At 53.6% G+C, this 19,438-nt stretch overlaps 8 protein-coding genes across 8 annotated transcripts; 5 read left to right on the forward strand and 3 right to left on the reverse strand.

Annotated features, from left to right (window-relative positions):
* Positions 1-711: 711 nt before the first annotated feature.
* Positions 712-1,308, reverse strand: CGGC5_v008865 (uncharacterized protein; the record flags this gene model as incomplete). The annotated part of the gene is made up of 3 exons (XM_032019462.1): positions 712-797; positions 904-985; positions 1,036-1,308. 3 exons carry the CDS (start codon positions 1,306-1,308, stop codon positions 712-714), a joined length of 441 nt encoding a protein of 146 aa, XP_031883241.1.
* Positions 1,309-2,614: 1,306 nt separating this feature from the next.
* Positions 2,615-3,509, reverse strand: CGGC5_v008866 (Protein FDD123; the record flags this gene model as incomplete). The annotated part of the gene is made up of 2 exons (XM_032019461.1): positions 2,615-3,325; positions 3,381-3,509. The coding sequence occupies 2 exons, from the start codon at positions 3,507-3,509 to the stop codon at positions 2,615-2,617; spliced, it is 840 nt and encodes a 279-aa protein (XP_031883240.1).
* A 2,577-nt stretch (positions 3,510-6,086) lies between these two features.
* Positions 6,087-7,254, forward strand: CGGC5_v008867 (uncharacterized protein; the record flags this gene model as incomplete). The annotated part of the gene is made up of 8 exons (XM_066152074.1): positions 6,087-6,090; positions 6,158-6,170; positions 6,268-6,272; positions 6,447-6,488; positions 6,648-6,706; positions 6,806-6,843; positions 6,912-7,049; positions 7,134-7,254. The coding sequence occupies 8 exons, from the start codon at positions 6,087-6,089 to the stop codon at positions 7,252-7,254; spliced, it is 420 nt and encodes a 139-aa protein (XP_066008435.1).
* Positions 7,255-7,276: 22 nt separating this feature from the next.
* On the reverse strand, positions 7,277-9,828 carry CGGC5_v008868 (Uncharacterized protein; the record flags this gene model as incomplete). Its single annotated transcript, XM_066152075.1, has 4 exons — positions 7,277-7,315; positions 7,366-7,632; positions 7,685-9,474; positions 9,534-9,828. The coding sequence occupies 4 exons, from the start codon at positions 9,826-9,828 to the stop codon at positions 7,277-7,279; spliced, it is 2,391 nt and encodes a 796-aa protein (XP_066008487.1).
* Positions 9,829-13,184: 3,356 nt separating this feature from the next.
* Positions 13,185-14,254, forward strand: preg (Nuc-1 negative regulatory protein preg; the record flags this gene model as incomplete). Its single annotated transcript, XM_032019459.1, has 2 exons — positions 13,185-13,654; positions 13,720-14,254. 2 exons carry the CDS (start codon positions 13,185-13,187, stop codon positions 14,252-14,254), a joined length of 1,005 nt encoding a protein of 334 aa, XP_031883245.1.
* Positions 14,255-14,733: 479 nt separating this feature from the next.
* Positions 14,734-15,370, forward strand: CGGC5_v008870 (uncharacterized protein; the record flags this gene model as incomplete). The annotated part of the gene is made up of 2 exons (XM_032019457.1): positions 14,734-15,251; positions 15,307-15,370. 2 exons carry the CDS (start codon positions 14,734-14,736, stop codon positions 15,368-15,370), a joined length of 582 nt encoding a protein of 193 aa, XP_031883343.1.
* A 755-nt stretch (positions 15,371-16,125) lies between these two features.
* Positions 16,126-16,605, forward strand: CHZ1 (Histone H2A.Z-specific chaperone CHZ1; the record flags this gene model as incomplete). Its single annotated transcript, XM_032019456.1, has 3 exons — positions 16,126-16,272; positions 16,335-16,347; positions 16,421-16,605. 3 exons carry the CDS (start codon positions 16,126-16,128, stop codon positions 16,603-16,605), a joined length of 345 nt encoding a protein of 114 aa, XP_031883344.1.
* Positions 16,606-18,227: 1,622 nt separating this feature from the next.
* On the forward strand, positions 18,228-19,234 carry BET1 (Protein transport protein BET1; the record flags this gene model as incomplete). The annotated part of the gene is made up of 4 exons (XM_032019455.1): positions 18,228-18,238; positions 18,532-18,750; positions 18,829-18,922; positions 19,028-19,234. The coding sequence occupies 4 exons, from the start codon at positions 18,228-18,230 to the stop codon at positions 19,232-19,234; spliced, it is 531 nt and encodes a 176-aa protein (XP_031883348.1).
* Between the last annotated feature and the right edge of the window lie 204 nt (positions 19,235-19,438).

Here is a 19,438-nt window from a genome sequence, read left to right on the forward strand (position 1 = left end):
TGGGGCATCTTGTGACGTTCAGAGGACAGACAGTCTCCATTTTATAATGTGCGTTGACATTGCCGAAGCCGAGTGTCGACCCCAAGGTGTGACGCCAAGGACCGTAGATCAGCAGCAGGACGAGTTGTCAAAAGCACTCAGATGAAATTAGAAGTCAGTCTCAAGTCTCATGTGTGGTGCCTCATGACATTGTAATTCACGCAATTCAGGGCTTAAGGATACCAGAGGCAGTCAGGGTGATGAAGCCACCAGACATAGTTCATTCCTCGTGACTTTGGGGTCGATATCTTACATGTTATCTTCATTTGGGAGCATGTTTATGACATGAGAATCTTGTTCATGTAATTTCGAATGAGTGTGAGATGTTTGGCTCATCGCACCACTCGCGTAGTTTTGTTCCTGAATATCGAGCCATGACTCCATGGTATCTGCCCCCAACGAGGCTGATTTCAACCAAACGAACGCTCAGTTGTATCTTCCGGCCATCGATGTTGAACAGGATCTCACGCGTGGATAGTAGTCTCATTTCTTATAGGATAGATAGCAATTGTTGGTCAGGCACACATATGTGAAATTTGTTTGATAAGACAAGATACTGCAGAGCGGCCAATAGCGCTGTAATTATGACTTAATACTTGTTTGCAATGACTCCTTTGAGACTCCTTCAGGTATTGAACAAGTTTCCGTTTTGAAAGTTTTCATCTAAAGCTCTCAATCGTCATCGGGGTTGGGCGCTGAGGTCTGGTCAGGCTCGCTGTCATCTAAAGGCTGAACATTATGCGACTGAAGTCGAACGACTGAATGCAGTTAGCCAACAAGTCTCCAAAAAGGTATACCTCGTTCCGTCTCAACCCTATCATGGCAGATGAGACCTAGAAACGGGAGCATATCGTACGCACTTACCCTTCCTAGCACACTCACAAGCCTGCCCCTCGGTGAGTGAATTTTGATGCACCAGGGCCGTGGTTCCTTCAAAGAACAGTTGCTTTCCAAATCATCAGCAATTGGACCCGGATGACTAAGGCCGTAACTTACATAGAAAAATGTTTCCATCTTCTCCAGCTCTAGTTCGAATCGCCGGACGATGGCCTCGTCGACGCTGCTGTTTTTGAGCTGTGTGATGAAGGCGGCCAGCTTCTGGGCATCGCCCTGGCTATACCGCGTCACATTACGAATGCTGTCGAGTACGACCTGTTTAGCGTGGATGTTGTCTCGCAAGTCGTGGAGGCATGTGTTGATTTGATCCTGGTCAAGTTCCCGGGAGGGATATCTCGGGCGGGCGATTCGGATAGGGCAGTAGCCGTGCATGATGACTCTCTGTGTGTTGACTAGGAGGCTACGTGAGTTGTTCTGGAGATCTGTTGGTGACTACTGATGCGCTGAATCCCACGATGCGAGAGATCCCCTATATACCGAAAGGTCCAAGGAAGAGGATTTGTCTCCGGGGTCTTTGGAGGAAGAGAAAGATGAGGCTCCGCTGCCCTGGTCGTCCTTACGATATTGCTCCTTTGTTCAAGGCTATCTTTTCATAAGCCGCGACTCTCAAAGTTGAGGTTCTTTGGCAGCGAGGACATCACCATCGACCTTTGATGAAACAAGGCAAAGGGTTGTCACTTGTCAATTTGACAACAGTTTCATTCGAAACATGAAGCAGAAGAACTACTATCAAACTCAGGGTTTACAGTTTCATCCGAGGACCTTAACAACCCTAGAGTGCAACCGGGAAGTCCCAGGAGCTGCTTGGTTCTCTATTTACCTTGATATGGCCAAAAGTTCTGCTTCCTGAGACTCTTTGCTGTGGATTCGTCGCATTGCGATTGCGATACAGCAACAACGAGAACTGAACAGTCAGAAGCAATGAAAGCTTTGAATCATAAAAGACCACCGTCATACAAAGACAACAATATGGAAGGTGACGGCATTATAGACACAAGGAGCACAACCAACCAGATGCTTGTATAATACAACCAGCGCTACAAAGAGTCCACGTGAATACGATATTCATTTTGAATGTAAGGGACTACCATTTTCCATAAGACCGCCTAACTTTCCTATGTCTGAGCGGCTATATTTCCTGTACACTTGATTACTCCTATAGAGAGCGAAAGTAGCGACAGCGACGATGAGGACGGGGACGAGGATAAAGACGACTATAACGATAACGACAATAACAGAAGCGACGACAACAACAACGAAAGTAAATAATTAGAGTATAGTCATAAGAAAAGTAGTCGCTCTAGCACAGGAAAAATAGGCGGTTGTTTTTCAATCTATTACACATTAATGGGTCTTTCCTCCAAGCGCTCCCACCCTTCTGCCACCTCTTCAAAATGGAATGGGAATATTTGAACGATCAAGCGAGTGAGGGTATTTCCAAACGATACTCCGTCCAGTCTATGCGCCTGTCCGCACAGTCAACTCCTGTTTCAAAAGAGTGTGCTCCCTTCTTCTAATGGAAATTTACGTTTTCGACCGTGTAACATCGGAGCGTCGAAATACTCGTGTCGTCCATGGCGACTTGATGCCACATGCGTCGGTGACTCCTTGATATGACTGGGCTCATCCTCGTCATTTGACACCGACAAGCCCTCACATCGGAGAATCCATATGTCATTTAGACAGCAGCCGTAGCGGAAGGTGCCGCCGGGGCAGCAGCGGCAGACTTCTCAGGGAAGTGTCCTCCCTGAGGAACGCGGCCGTACTGAGTAAAGTAGAGGTTCAAGGCGTTGTAGTCCCACTTCCTGGACAGCATGAGGAAGAGCACGGAGCCAAAGGGGATCATGAAAACGTCCAAGATGCCGAAGAAGATGAAGTGAGGGGTGACGCCAATCTTGTTGCCGCCCTCAGAGACACCAAAGGCGATGGGGTAGAGCAGCCACAGGAGGTTGAAGTAGCCGGCGAGAATGAGGTAGTCGCCCGTAGTACCGACGCGCTTGGCGCCGACGGTGCCCTCGGTGAAGGTCGAGGCGGCCATGGCGAGATAGGCGATGGTGCCGAAGACGAAGAAACCCCACTTGTAGACGGAGGGCGTATAGGCGGAAACGAGGTAGCTGATGACCCAGACCCAGGAGAGGAAGATGTGCCAGGCAATGGTGGCCCAGGAAGAGTTGGATACAAGGCCGAGGAGAATGTTGACGATGGGGAAAGAGACGACCCAGTTGATGTACTTGTTGAAGAAGATTTGGCGATCCGAGACGAGTGACCATCCCAGGTCGGAGGCATTCGAGAAGTAGGTGATTGCACCGACGAGCAGGGCGATGTTGAGGAGATAGTGAAAGATCTTCTCACCGCTTCTAGGCTTGAAGGATAGTGCGAAAACGCCGAGCTGCGGTCATCTTAGTGGGTTGTTGAGGTTTGCAGATTCATGTTGGCCGACTTACGAAGACGAAGGAGTAGATGGCCACGCAGGCCCAGAGCCAGTTTGAGCCGTTTAGACTGAGACGCTGCTCGACCGCAGGCGGCGGATTGATGTCGAGAGCCTCGTTTACGCGCTTTAGGAGAACACCCATGGCTGGTTGCGGTGGTAATTCTGCGGACAGCGTCTAGATTGAGCGGGATAAGAGAAGGACGGTTTATGTTGCTGTAAGATCCGAATGAGATTGATTCTCACGGTGCTTGATGATGTTGTGATGAGACATAACAATGTGCGAAAGGCGGGAGAGGCGGAATGGTCTTATACTTTTCGTCGTGCAAAACTTCTCCCATCCTACAGGCACTGAAGTCACCATGAGGTTCCAGAACATGAAGCACACATCACTCCTGCAAGTTCACCGTCACATCAAACTCCGAACCCGCCGACATCTCCCTCCACCCGAAAAAAAAACCTACGATTCGAGGCCGAACTACAAGATCCCCCGTCCAATGATCTAGGCGAGCAGCACAGGTCAAAGCCTCCCAGACGGATGAGACGGGCAGAAGCTAGGTGAACCATAGAAGGTTCCGTTACCGTCAGAAATCTGAGAAAGTCAGAAGACCTTCTGACTGAAGTCAGCCAAGGTCGGGGTCTGGATGCAACGGTCCTGCACGAGGGAAGAAGACGAAGTGGGCCATTGTGGGTTCCAACGAGAGGCCCGCTCTCAGGGCTGCCGGGGAGCGACCCTGGACCAGAGTCGTAGCTTGTTTATCGTTGTTCCAATCCAGTGCGTCCAGGTGTGAAGGTGCCGTGGGGAGGTGCGATGAGTCGATGATGGGACCAGAAGTGACAAGGGGTTTTGTGAGCGCCAGAGCCGCTTGCACCGGAGATATCCCGGTACTCACCTGCGGGAGTGCCTGACCATGACACCGAGAAGGGTGATGGCAGGGGTCAGGCAGTCAGGCTAGGCAAATTGTATCGTTACTTCATCTCAACCTTACGCAGTACACAGCAAAGGTCTCAATTCTTAGATGAAAGGCGTGGTCATAATCGAAAGCTAGTATTGAACGGTAGTTGTCGCAGAGGTGTGGCACGCCGGCTCTCGAGTACAAGCGCACCTTGGAACTTCATGACATGTAGGGGTCCTTGGATTGTCAATCAGACTTCAGACTACTTGCTTGGTAACTTGAGTTTTGAAGCCGACAGGAGGTCTAGTGTGTACCGTAGTAGTCATATTGCTTCGAAGTGTGGGGGACGAAACCAAATGCCGACCTATGGAGGTGAATGCACAGACGCACCGTTCGCCATTTGCCACCCAAGACAAGAGAGACGACCCTTGTCGCTACTCGGGAGTGACCTGATGTTCGTGACAACGGAAAGTGAGGGAAACCTTGCGATGGGAAAAACTGCAGAATGGCGCTTCCCGAGACCCAATTACTGCGTATTTCCCGCGTGGTTCGGCATTGGTGGGAGGTGCCGCTACTGGAAAGATTGATAATCCTAGAGGACAAATGAGAAAGATTTTCCAAGAGGAAGCTATGACATCGTTTTGATGCCACACTGCATGCCAATCGCACGTGGTGCTCGGTATCCAAAGGATGACCCGCTCCGGGATCCCCGGCCGGCCTCAGCCGGCGGACGTTCGGGACTATCGGAACTAGCCCACGTCCTCTTTGTCCGATGACTAAAGGGTGCATTTTCTATACTCATACGATTCATTGCCCTCGGTCGGTGAACCAGCGGCGTCTGCCTCCATCTGAGACGAGGCTTCAAAGTTGAATTCTATGATGGGGGGTCGACGTTGCCTTCCACCATCTCACCTCACGAAACTCGTCCCACCACTGCCACCCACCAATAGTCTCTCATTCCCCTCTGGCCTGGACACTGATTGTTTAATTGCCTTGTAACATGCGACCTCGAGCTCAGAGCCCTCGAGTCAACACATAAAAGTTTCAAGATGATAGCGGGGTATCAACGAACCCAAGAGAGTCTGTCAGATGAAGGTATCGCGGCGCACCTTCAAGCCAAACCATCTCTATCTCGCGCGCTTATTCATTTCTTGTAACCGGGTAGCACACGGGAAGCTACACCACCAAGCGCCATGGCGGCCGGTAGTTGGGACGCAGCGAGCGAGGCACCACAGATTCAGCAGGCGGTTTCTCGATGAGTCGCTCCTCGTTCGCATGCAACCATCCCTGTCTGTGATGGGAGGTCCACACCCTCACGTCATGCCACCAAGACCCCTGCGCACCCCGAACGGCGACCCTGCCGTCGATCGTTGGCCCGGTTTGGACCCTTGCACATGCAGCGGCGCCCACTGAACCTCTGGTGGATCCCCCACCCAACGGCTCGAATCCCACTACCGAAACTTCTTGATTGTCGGCGGGCTTTTCCAGAGCTTTCTTCTCTAGATCCTCTCGTGATCCTCAGATCACATGGAGATGAACTTATCCGGGGCTTCCGGCACACCGATCGTCGAATAGCATCTTGTCACCAGTGGCAGCTTGGGTTGCTAACAGCGATTATTAGCATACACATCGGCTGATATGCTCAATGAACGTCTCTCGGCAGTCACCGAAGGGACCACGAAGTATATCTTGCAATTCTATGGTCTCGGAGTTGTTGGTCAGAGAACTCCTTCACCTACGGGCGTTGACGTCCGAAACTCCGCTACCAAGTGAGACAGCAGCCGAGATCCTCCGCAAGACGTAACCTCGCCGTACTATGCAGTAAGATGAGTAAGAACTCAATCCACCCACACCCAGCGTCTCTCGGAGAATTGTTTTCTGAGACTTTCTGATGTAGGTTTGGATAGCTCGTCAAAATGACGAAGAAACTCCGAGATACGCAGCAGGGCTGGGGCATGGATACTAAATTTCATTACCCTACCCTGTCTTCGTGACCATACTATGCAGTACCAGTACGTGGGAAGGAAATCTCTTGGTAGCAACCACCTCAAACTCAAGCGAACGTCAGGATATAAGGCTTATGTCCTGTGGCACGTCTGACAACAACGTCAGCAACAAGTTCACGTTCCTTAGTGGTCGAAGATGGTCTCATCTCAGTGCTGAGAGTGACTGACGAAAGGCACCAGTTATCCTACACCATGGACCGAGGAATGTTTGCAGAATCCGAAGTATGCCTGTGCTTCATTCATCATGTACTGTTGTACCGTATACAGTATCCCTGCAGCAAAAATCTCCATGTACAGTCTATCGTACATTCATATGAATCGGCCGATCCAACACCCTTTCCTACTTCTAATAACTGCTGACCTGCTTCATTTGCCAAACAGCGCTCTTAGCCCTTTCCCTCACGTCTAGTTCACAGTCGTCCTCTAAGCCCTCAAGTTTGGTAAGGAAACCTAATTTCTTCAGCTCGTAAGCTCTCTGCGCGCATGCGCGCGCATCGCTCTCATCATCCTGCCATGTCAGGTTGCTGATCAGATGGCAGAGAGCCACCCGTACTTCCTTGTCCTTGCTGTTAAAATGGTTCGCAAGGAGTTTGAGCAGATCTGTCTGGGCGATCACCAGCTGCCGATGCTTTGGGATACTCGCAGCCATATGAACCAGAATGAATACAACTGCTTCGATGATCTTTGCCTGAGGGTAGAGCACTCGGGCCTCGCGTCCCGCGGCAGATCCTACCGCGCGCCTCGACGTGGGATGGAGGACCTTAGCCTGAAGTTTTCTGGCCAGTATGTCGAAGAACCTGTCCTGCCCAAGCTCGCTGAACAGGTAGTCAATCATCTCCGTGGTCTCGTTCGCCGACTCTGTGCTAGAGCCAGAACCAGCCGCCCCGATCAGGTTTCTGATGAAATCAAGTCCCTGCTCCTGGATGGCGAGATCGTCATTCCGTGCTTTTCTGAGTGGGTTGAGTTCAGCCTCGCGCAAGGCTGCTAGCCTGGCTTCTGTTTGCCGGAACTTAGCGGGACGCTTCCCATCTACGTCTTGTGGTGGGATGCTGGAGCTCAACCAAGACCGAGATAATGAATCCGGCTGATCCATCTCCACATCGCCATCCATGTCGTCGCCGACGTCTATAGCATTCTGCTTGTCCATCTTTGACCTCGCGAGGAACAGTGCATCGTCCTCGGTATCATCGCAGATGAGCTGCACGAGCCAACCGGATTCAAGCTCCTCTAGACATTGCTTTTTGGTCTCGGGATCAACGGCATGGACGAAGTGCTTCAATGCCCATAGAGCGTTGAGTCGTAACGCAGCGTTGAGCGAGTGTGCGTGCTCACACAATATTTTCATTACGCCCTTGTCGGCCAGGACCTAGAACGACCATTAACACCGACCTTCTTAAATGTTTCGGCTTGCAACTTACTTCTCTCATTGGACTCACTTCGGTGACCAAATTGCAAATCGCAGCGGTTGCAGCAATTTGGACGTCCACGTTCGGGTGCCTGAGGAAACGGTATAGGGGGACGGCGACTGCGTAATCGACCAGGGAAGTCCTCAAAATACTCACGGAACGCGACAGCATTCTGACTGCATGACAGCCAGCAATCAGCACAGACAGGGGATTGCTTCCGTATCCAGAGTTATGATCTGATGCAGAGGCGTCGGGTACAAGTCCATCTGGCTCGCTATTCTTCGAACGATCCTTTGGATTTGAGGGCTTTCCAGGTGTCGGCGAAAGCGACTGAACAATATGGGCTACGACGTCCTGTTCAACAAAGGCTTTGCGATACTCGTCCTTGCCCGCCGCAAGTGCTCCAATCGCCTTGAGTGCGCTTTCACGCATTCTTACTTTGTGCGCCAGGAGCGGAGGTTGTCCTTCTGGCCCTAGGGCACACGTCGGATAGGTACTTTCCAACTCCATGCCCGTGTCCGCCTGGGGTGACCATAACTTAGCGTACGCTGACGGTGGAATCGGCTCATACGCATCTTTCAGAAGCTTGCTGAAGGACTTGACAGCGCCGCAATCATAGGCCGCTTTCTGGAGGTGTTCGCTATCCGTGATCATGCGAGCCAGTATCGCCGGTGTCCGCTCCAGGATCGTCCATTTCATAGCCGTGTCCGCGTCAACCAAAGGAGACTTAACCACTGGTGGCGATGCCTGAAGTTGATCTAGCATGTCCATAAGCACAGGGACCACGAGGAGGCCGAGACTGGTTTCTCTTAGATGCTTGCTGCCAAAACCGGATCTGAAGAGCGTTGTCAGAAGGTTGGCGGCCATCAATCGTTCCACGTTCTGACGTGTCCTGACCAAGAGAATGAGCCATGGGATGAGTGGAGTCTCCTGATCCTCCTCGGGTTCACCTTCGTTGCCAAACAGCTCAAACCGTGAAGCCTCCCAAACTGACGCAGTTGAACTGTACTTGCTCGCCGCAGAGCGGGCGCGCTCTCGGGCATCGGAAACTCCCAGAGAGGGAAAATGTGACTGCTGAGAGCCAGAGAGTCGCCCCTGGAGTATTGGAATAGCAGGAAGGAGATAATCCATAGCACTAAGACTTTGCTGGCGCGCATACCCGAGGCCGCCGATTTCGAGCGAGTTCCAAGGAGCTCGAATCTCCTTGGACGGTGTGAACTTCAGAGACGGGAAAATAGCCATAATGGCCGGAGAGCACAAAAGCATACAAGCCCTAAAGCGTGAGTCCGAAATGATGGTAGCTAAAGCCTCCAAGATAGGTACCAAATTAGAAGTCGAAGGTTCCGGTTCGGGGAAGAAATCAGACGTGTGATCCACTCGCCCGAATACTTCAGCGTATGGAATAACATGCCCTTGGCCAACAGCGATACTCGCCAGTCTTGTTGCGAGTGAGTCGAGAACATCAGAATTCGCCAGGGCAAGCTGATGCCTCTCCTCTCGACAAAGTTTACTGATTATGTTCGCTACCAACGCGATCTGGGTCTGTTGTGCCGCGGTGTTAGACGCGCCTGACAATATCGCATTCAAAGACTCGATGTGTTCGGGCGCAAAGACGGCCTCGGCCAAGGCCTGTGTATCCACTGGCGAGTCGGGCGTTGCAAGTGCAGAAGACTCGACGATGTTGAGCAGCGCGCGGAGGGCCGTGGTAACGAGCAAGGGAGCATTCGAAATCGGGCAGACGTTCGCTAGCAAAGCAGGTAGGGCACCGGCAGCCAGGATTGGCTCGACAAACGCAGTTCCTCCTGAAAACATTCAAGTTAGCATGCGATTAGAAGAAGACCGTGTCAGGACGAAAACGCACCATTGGCGAAGCTTGCCAGAAGCTGGAGAGCCTGGAACCTTACGGTCTCCTCCTCACTTATCGATCGCGGGCTGGCATGGGGGCCACCGTCCTTGCCATTCACCTTGGCTGGTGACCGGGCAGCATTGAGTATCTTGACGATGGGTTCCAACACGCCGCGCCGAGCCCACTGCTCCTTCTTTTGCGCATGGCCAACAATGTCATTCTTGAGGGCCCGCAGCGCACTTGTCTGTTCGATATAGCTCCTCGCGCTGAGGATCTGGGAAAGAATCGGAGGACTCGAGGACCGGGCCATGATGGAAGAACTTGGTGATGATGTGGGGAAAGGACCTCGGCTCTCTGCTGTCAACTTCAACCAGCACGTCGTGTGCTTGCAAGGACGAAGTGGTGCGGCGGCGACGGAGCTTGCGTCAGAGGCCAAGGTCCATGCAAATGGTCGAGTGTCAAGCAGAAGCGGTTTGAGCTTCGCACAGCGTTGCCAAGCGTTTTCTCAGAGCGCCTAGAAATGCAAAAATCGATGATGTCCTCGAACGGAGGGGAGGGGATGTCGTGAGAGAGTCGTTGGCAGTGGTTACTCAAGATGCAGATGAGCCGGGAAGTCGCCCGCAAGATGGACCACGATTAATCACGTCAAGGTCGATAGGTATCGGTAGGCTGGGAGACTGACTGGGTACCAGTGCCAGTTGGCGGCACCGGGGATGGCCAAGGCACGTGCACTGTACATCGCAACCAACCGTTTTCAGAATCCTCACATGCTAGCTGAAGCTTGGGGCAGCGTGGCAGCGTTGGTCAACACCGGTCCATCGTCAATGCAACGATTCCTGCCACCACCTTTCGACTCATACCGGATCGGTGCTAATGGAGCATGATTCTCAGAACGAACTTGCAGGAGGTTGGAAGCTTATGGGGATTTCATCTTGACAATATGCACCCTCTCGCAAGCTCCATTGAACCACGACTTTTATTAGATGTTGTATGCAGTCCCCAATCTGTCTCACTCTTGAAGTGTCTATCCACTGTTATGATTCACACAGAGAATGTTTCCGGAAGAAGACGAATTAAAGTTTACTGGCACGTCCCCAACTGCCCAGAGTGAGTAGGCCAATATAAGTGAGCAAAAAGATTCGAGGGCCATCACGTGATGGAGTTGTGTCCTGTCGTCCTCATTGGCGCAATCGGTTTAGCGCGTCCGACTTTTACGGCTGATTCTCGGTCGGTGAAATCGGAAGGTTGTGGGTTCGAGTCCCACATGAGGAGAACATGTTCCCTTTTGTGTGTTTAACAGCTGTCATCTTGAAGGTTTTTGCTCCTTTTTGCCTGATTTTGGTTCTCTCTTCTCTCAATAGTTAATCAGCCTCGAAATATGATCTCATTTAATGAGCAAATATAGCGTAGAGAGGTTATTTAAGTTCTAGTAGCAGACACGCAGTTCAGATGAGAAAAGTGTGAGGAGCGATTTGTTATCAAGCCCTCAGCGGAAGCTAAGTCGCACAATACAACGGTTACCGCGATGCGTCTTCCTGGTGCAGAGAGCAGAAGTCGATGGCCAATATAGTTTGTGAGCCGCGCTGGTAAGCGTGGCCCTTTACGAGGCACTGTTCAACCCACGCGGAACGGAGCGAGTAATTAACTTCCACACAGCGGAGTTGCCAATTCCTCTAGGTGTGTGAGACCATGAGAAGCAGCGCTGGAGCGGGGCATTCCACAGCATCGGATGTTGTGTGGCTAGTCTCATTGAGACAACCTGGTCTGGACGTTGTCAGGGTTCCGTCATCATGAGAAAAGAGAAATATCGAGCCTATGTGTCACTGAATAGCGCGTGTGCAATATGCTACTGCGTACAAGCCGTTCACTTGAGCGGGCAGACGCGTTGGCCGCCGCTTAACTAAGGTCAAGCAGATTGAGAGTAGGTAAAGTTGTTCTCGGGTCCCATCGTGTCACCCGAGGCGGCGCATCGCGGCACTCAGCCAAAAGCACCGGGATATCTGACGCAAGATAACTGACATCTGACGACTTTACAGTGATTTTGGGACCAGGGACTCCGTGACAGCGGCAAGCAAAGCTGGGGCATCGGAGATCAGCAGCAGGGGTGTACATGATAAGGAGAGAGCGCGAAAAAAATCGCAGCGGCAGCTGACGGCACGTTGTGTCGGTGAGGGTTCCCATACGTTCAGTCGGGTCTCCCTTACCACAGGGCAGATACGAAGAGGAAGAAGTTTAATCCAGAGAGATTCTCCTCCATGGAACCATATGTCAATGCAGATGGACGTATAATAGAATGCACAGTGTTATTGTATTAGTAAGGTACCTTGACTGGCATCTTGTTGTGCCCCAGGTAGAGAACACTAGACAACTTCTTCTGTTGTTCGAGGAAGGTGAGAAGAAAAGGGCAAAGAAGATTGAGCCTCCCAAACGGCGCTTCCGGCTCCAGACCAGGCATCGCAAGCAGCCAGAACCTTGTCAGCACCTGGCCGGGAGGCTGTAGAAGGGTTGCACCGCTGGCCTAAAAGCGACTTTAGCGGCGTCTCTCGGTGTCCAGAACCAGAAGGGCGGCCCACCATTATGGCTTCAGTGCAAAAATGGTACAATCAGCGGCCCTCAAAAATTAGAGAAAAAATCCTCAGAGGTGTCTTTTACCTCAATTGTCCCCTCCCCCTTCCCCCCTCTTCCATGCTGCATGGCGCAGATAAGTAGGTACTACCTAAGGTACCCAAGGCAGCGAATACCAGTAGCACCACTGGCACGTTTTTGCGTGTCCAGGTGTCAAATCCCCCCACCAAACCCACCACAGACGACTGGTTGGCACCAGAGGCGTCAATGTAAGTCTTGGCTCCGGTGCCGAGACCGCAGAAAATCAGATTCGCGCGTCCTCCTCCTCCACACATGGCATGCCAATCCCACTGACTGACGGCGACCAGTCCAGTTTCCCGACATTTGGGGCCTTGCCTCACTGTTCCACTGGTACCTTGCCTGTTACTGCTGGTGCCGAATGCCGTCGACACCTAAGGGATCTTAGCTGCCTCTGATGGTCTGAACCATTCACGCGATTCAATCCAGTGCATCCGCGGAACCTGGATCTGGAACCCAATGAACCACCAAACTACCTACCGCGGCGGCGAATACCAAGCGTCGACTACTTACTAAACCATCCCAGTTCCATGTGGGCAAACGATGCGCCCCTCGTCCCGATTTTTCGACGTGTGGTAATCTGATCTTGGCTTTGACAATCCGCAAATCTGAGCCGACCCCAGCCAAACCTATCCAACCCAGCCCGTTAAACTATCAACCTAACCTTACCTACCTTACCTTCCTACCACTGGCGAACACACCCCCTCGGCCTGCCTCCTCAGTATCCATCGACTGGCGACTACGGCTGTCGACCCTCGCCCGCCCGCTTCTTCGACCCACGATGCGCCCGAGACCATGTTGACAACATCTCCCATCGTGGCCAGCTCCGCCAATGCGTCGCCCAGCAGCTTTCATTATGCCCCTACGCGCTCCTCCCCGCACTCGTCTCCTGCCCGGCTTTCGGCCCCTTTGCCGCGGCGGCACTCTGCATCCAGATCCTCCCCGTCCACCTCAATGACCTCACCCTCCCAACCACGCCCACGACAATATGTAGCTGTCGATGCCGGCACTCAATACTCTCCCATGGAGTCTCCGAATCACCAGCCCCAGGCACACCCGACAGAAGATGTCGCCGATGCCCCGCGCACCTCAGTGCCCGCCACGCCCGCCGAACCCCCACCAGCGCCGCGTCCTCAACCGATAGACCCTTCCGCGCCTCTGCCGCGACCCCAACCTCAGCCGACAACGCAAACGCAGACTGTCGTGCCTCCTGCCGTACGGCAGTCATCAGTCACCATTGCCTCACCTGGCAAGCGACGGAACTCCCAAGACCCCGCCATCGCGCAAGCGAGCGCATCCGGTGCCGGCGAATCTTCGAGCGCGGCTAAGCGCCCCAAGCCAACAGCTGGGCCGGCCAAGGTACTGCCACTGCGGTATGAGCTGTGCGGTGTCGAGGATATGGTTGTATTGATATCACACATGCTATCTGAACTCATCGAGACCAATGACGCCCTGGCTCTTCGCTCTGGCAGCCTGACTCGGTTCCACTCGAGGTAAGCAAAAAAAGGCGCTTCCTATCCTTTTGATATCTATGTATGCTTACTGATATGGTGCGCAGGACGACACCGAGCATTTCTGTACTTGACTACCTGAACAGACTAGCGAAACACGCGACACTGACACCGCCGCTGCTGCTGTCCATGGTCTACTACATTGATCGACTATGTGCCTTATATCCAGAATTCACCATCAACACGCTCACTGTACATCGCTTCCTGATTACGGCGGCCACAGTCGCGGCCAAGGGCTTATCGGACTTGTTCTGGAACAACACTACATATGCGCGAGTGGGAGGCGTTAGGGTCGCCGAACTCAAGCTGCTGGAACTAGAGTTTCTTTACAGGGTAGACTGGAAGATCGTCCCAAACCCCGAAGTACTCGTCGCATACTATCGGGGCCTGGTTGAACGCTGCCCCGGGTATGCTCTGCAGGATGAGGATGCGGTCGTCGAGGATGAAGACTCTGACGAGGTTGACGACGAGGATGGGTCAACCGAAATTTCAGATGGCGGCGGTGACGACAGTGGGGACTCGCCCGATGATGAGAGCCCCGCGAAGTCGCCGCCGCCCGACGCAGCAGGTGCGGCATCATAAGCTGCTTACGGGATGTCGGGGGTTCTGATCTACAACATGAGGCGTGGTTTTCTTTGGTTGTTCCTTAAAAAGGGGTGGGCAGCTGCCCTTAGAGGCATAGCAAAGTGGCGTTTGGACAGGCGGTATCATTTTAACGCTCAATGAGTGATAGCGGTAATGAAATACCACACTTTTCTGATTTCATATGAGAATGCTTGGGGCGTGTCGAATTCTTCAGATTGTGCATGGGACTGCTTTCCCGTGGTATTTCTTAAAATATTCCCCGTGTCTTGGCCACAAATTCGATGCGGCCATCGGTCGTTCGTCTAGGTGCTCATTTCTGTGCTGCGTTAGGTAGCGTAAATCTGCCGGACTAATCCCGCATCCGAAGCTGGGTCCCCCGGAACCTCTCCTCCAACAACCCCCGTCTCCTTCAATCAGCGCCATCACCCAGGCCACCGAATCCGACGACTGAACGGGTGCAGAGAAACCGAAAAATCATGCGCGCGACATCGTTCCTGTTGGCGCTCTTCGCGGCGACCCTCGCCGCCGCAGCTGAGGCGCGCCTCGCCAAGATCTACGTCGAGCCAGTCTCTCTCGCCGCGAGCAAGTCGCCCTCCTTCCTCGCCGAGGTCGAATACGACGCAAAGCAACCCGCCGAGGCGACCGTCTCGTCTTTCGAGTTTCCCGAGCTGCCCGAGGACGGCGCGAAGCTCGTGCGCGTAGGCGTCTACGATACCGCGACGAAGCAATGGACGTCCTCCGTGTCGGTGGCCTCGACGGAGAACTTTGCCAAGGGTTACCAGCCCAACATCCTCCTGAGCGTGGACGCTGAGGGCAACGTGGTTGGAGCGGGCTTGAAGGGCGTCAGGATCGATGCGGGCGCGACGAGGGACTTCGGGCCGCAGGCTGTTGTTCGGGTTACGGGACAGGGCAAGACACCGGAGCTGAATAAGCCTGTTGTACTGAGTCCTGAGGGAAGGAAGGTCGTCCAAGAGGAGAAGACCCTCTTCCAAAAGTATACCATTCCTCACAATCGGGTGTTCTTGAGCTTAAGGCTAACGTCGGCACAGGTACTGGTGGCTGATTGCGATCGTTGTCCTCATGACGGTCACGGGCGGCGGCGATGGAAAATAGACGACGATATAGAGGATGGCAGCATTGATGAATACCCATTAATTGATGTTTTATTACTGCATTAGACCGCGAGGTCTGTTCACGCGAAGCTGTGCTTAGGTGTCCCGGCGGTGTTCTCACCCGATTCGAATCCTTAACCTCCCCCCTTCTGTCACTGTAAACTGGCTGACTTGACGCATCGGCGGGTGCAGAAGGTATCCTTCTTCCTAAGTCTAGCGGTGTACTCTTATCGGGAACCTTGGACTCAGAGCCCAGGCTATAGAGACTTGCGTGCACTAGATATGGGGACGTCTACAAGTCCAATTGCCAATGATTGGACAGGAAACAGAGCTTTAATCCTGTCTGATGCCGCATCTCATATCGATCGCTCAGCCTGGAGCCTTCAGTTGACAGCCTATCGCAAGCCTTCTATCGCCTTCCGTCTTCCAGACAGCTCTGACAGGGACTGACACGGCACGTGTGGTATGGCTTTTGTGGCGCTAATCCTGGCCGGGACTAGCGCGGCTGCTAAGAGACATGCAAACCACTGCTAAAAGCTGGGACCTGCTGGGGAAGGTACGATCGAATTGATAAAATCCGCCGCCTACCTTACCTTGACCGGCGCAGCTTCACCTCCACTTTCCATCTACACCCACGCTATCCCACCCGATCCTTTCCACAACCCCAACACTTACGTTAGGTCAACGGCAATCGCCTTTTCGTCGCCTAAGCTTTACTTGACAATCTTCCCTCTCTAACACTTTCAAACAAACACAATGGCCGCCGAGAACTCCGTCACCGACCCTACCACCGAGCTCGAGAACAAGGGCAAGGGCAAGGCCGTCGCCAGCGAGGAGCCCGTCGAGCAGAGCGAGGCCATGGACGAGGATGATGACTCTAGCGAAGAGGAGGAGGCTAACGAGGTACTTACTTCCCAATCCTCCCCCTCAGTGTTTGCGCGCAAGCTAACGTTAAAAAAAAACAGACCGCTGAGCCTGGTAAGAGCTGATTACCGCGTCGCCTACAGCGCAAGACTCTTCCCACGACCACGACTAACGATTGGGTTTACAGTTGACGAGGACGATGGTATGGACGAGATCGACCTGAACAACATCGTTGAGGGTGGTCGCCGCACCCGCGGCCGTGTCATCGACTTCGCCAAGGCCGCCGAGGAGAACCCTGCCGACGACGAGGACGACGAGGAGGACGATGACTTCCAGGCGCCTGCCGACGACTCCAAGATGGAGGAGGACTAAGCGATTCCTCGCCACGCCTCGACTCGTCTTGCTTGCAGCCACCAACACACAAGGTGGCACGGTTACGGTTATGGAAACGAACAGCACATCAGAAAACGGAATGGGGGGTTATGCAAAAGTTTTACGTGGGCTTAAGGGTTTTCTCGCTTTTGATGACGGCGTGTCCGGTGATTGGACACATGCAGCAGGCAACGGTGGATGGATATTGCCCGTTTGGACGGCGTTTAGAGACGAGTTGGTCTGCTGTCTCGCCCGCCCAGGGGACCTTAGGTGGGATGGAATGTCTCTTATCCCACCTACGCTGCTCTGCCCGCGGGCGTCAATACCCCGACCATGAGTGCTATGGAAACGAATACATGCAAACACTGTGCGGCCATGTGCGAAGTAGACGTGATCAGATCAACAGTGATGCTAGTAGTCAATGCTGGTGTGAAGGAGGTAACCGGCGTTATGCGTTGATGCAGGTCCCAGTAGCCGTCCCTCGCAGCAGTTTTTCATTAGCTGTCCAACGGGGATTTATCCACATGAAAGCTGCCAGCTCGATCGCTGATTCATGCATGAAGCGGCCTAGATCCGATCGAGGGACCAGCACTGCCTTGGCAAATGGCAAGTACGTAGTCACGTAGCTTTCCTTTCTGCGAATAATTCTGCAAGGCACCGCAAAGCAGACAGGACGAACCGATTCATCCTTTGCAGGTCGAGTTTGGCACAGCTGACGGTACGGACCATTAAGACGTATTTCTAAGCTCTAGGGTCGTCGGGACCCGACGAAACGCGGTGCGGCCACTTACTGCGCTAGAACCACTTCAACATCTTGGACGAGTGCTGCTGAATGTAGGCAGCGGGGGGAAGCTGGCCGGTGTCAGACGGCGTGCAATTTAGGGGACTTTACCACAGACGGCGGTTCAAGGAACCCGCCCGCCGCTTGCACGTTCTGGCCCTTCCGCCATCTTTTAGGTTATTGTCACTGCTTTCGATTGGACAACGGGACGACACGTACAAGAGCCTGGAAAGCACTTACGTTTTGCCTCCGAGAACAGGACCTCTCGCAGCAGGACAAATAGGTCGCATCCAAATTGACCACCTTACACGCCTGCTTATTTCTCCGTTCCCACGACGGTTTCTTACAACTGAACATACTTGAGCTACTCATCTCCCTCGTCGATCTCGATTCCACGACCCGGGCCATCTCTCGTCATATTTCCCCTTTCCCACACATTGGCTTGCCTTTCTCAACAGGGGTGTTGACGGACCAAGAGAAAAGCCAAAGACGTCAGTGGACAGGACTGCCGCTACGGAAGTCTTGCCAAATAAAATTAAAGATCGCCCAGCCGTCATAAACATACCCCGGCACGCACCGAAGCGACGACCCAGGCCGACCGGGCCCTTCGACATAGCAACGACCAGCCTTTTTTTCTTCGACGGCTGGAAGACGCGGGCAAGGACTTCTTGAAATTTTCCCCTTGTTTGACACAAGACACCCCTTTTGGCATTCCGCCTAGAGGCAACCCGCGATCCGAACGACGGCGCCCGGATTTCCGTGTTGCACGCGCGACACATAGGTTTCCAGTAGCTTAGGGGGTCCTCTGGACACGCCGCGACAAGGCGACGGTTTGGACACCATGGCTTCAAGGTTAGTACCTAACGGTTGATACATCTGCGCCCCTTGCTTCGTACCCTGGCATCACGAGCTTGCGCATACATCTCGAGGTCATCTCTTCTGCTTCGGAATCGTTCTGGCGGCCGTCATGGTTCGAGTCCGTCAGCCGAAGCGTTGCGGATGAGACAATGGCGCCTCCCCCCACCAACGTCTTTCAGATCGCCAGACGAGCATGTCACGATGCGACTGCGAAGACCGCCATGGATCACCTACAACACGAAAGAACGTTGATCGAGCTTCTGCTAATGTTCATGCGTGAATGACAGATTCGGCGCGTCCTCGCTCCACCAGCGCGACTCCCGCAGCGCCTTGTTCGAGGGCTACACCGGCGACAACGCAAGGAGGCCAGTCAGCGCCTCGCCATCGCGTCTTGGCGGGTATGGCTATGGCTACGCCGGCGGTAGTGCCTCCCCCGCGCCCACGGGGAGCCACCTCGGCGTCGACAACGGCGCCCGGGGGTTCCGCCCGGCGACGCCCAACTCGAGGTACGCTCCCTCCAACGCCGATTGCATGATGGCGGACGCTCCGGAAGCAGGACCGATTTGCTGATGGATGTTCATTAGGGGTCAATACAGCGATGCAGTCCTCAACGAGCTCGAGAGCCAGAACGATGAGCAGGTGGAGGGCATCATGGGCAAGGTCAAGATGCTGAAGAGTGTACGTGACATCCTGGCGACAGCCTCCGGCCGGCGCGTCGTGAATTACAAGCCGCAAGATGGTGAACCGGCAGATGCGAGACCAGCCGCTGACGAGACCCTTTAGATGACGGTAGCCATTGGTGACGAGATCCGCGAATCCTCCGCCCTCGCCGAGAAGATGAACGACACCTTCGACTCGACCCGGCTGCGCCTTCGCGGCACCATGAACCGCATGCTGGTCATGGCTCAGCGCACCGGCGTGGGCTGGAAGGTCTGGCTCGGCTTCTTCGCTGCTGTCTGCTTCCTCTTCATGTACGTGTGGCTATTCTAAAACTTGAAAGAGTTGGGAATACCACACCCCCCTTATGGGTCACGGTGTGAGGGCTTGACAAAGGCCAATGAGTTGACCTTGAAAAATGGCATGCTCAGAGACGAAGTTACGGCAAGCGGGAGGAGTTTTGCGAGAGAGACGTTCGGATTACAAACCTGGTCCACAAGGGCACAGGAAATGGCGTCTTTTCTCGCGAGGTTGTGC

The sequence above is a fragment of the Colletotrichum fructicola genome, assembly GCF_000319635.2.
Source record: "Colletotrichum fructicola Nara gc5 chromosome Unknown KSG_Nara_v1_contig05, whole genome shotgun sequence".
In the NCBI taxonomy this organism is placed as follows: domain Eukaryota; kingdom Fungi; phylum Ascomycota; class Sordariomycetes; order Glomerellales; family Glomerellaceae; genus Colletotrichum; species Colletotrichum fructicola.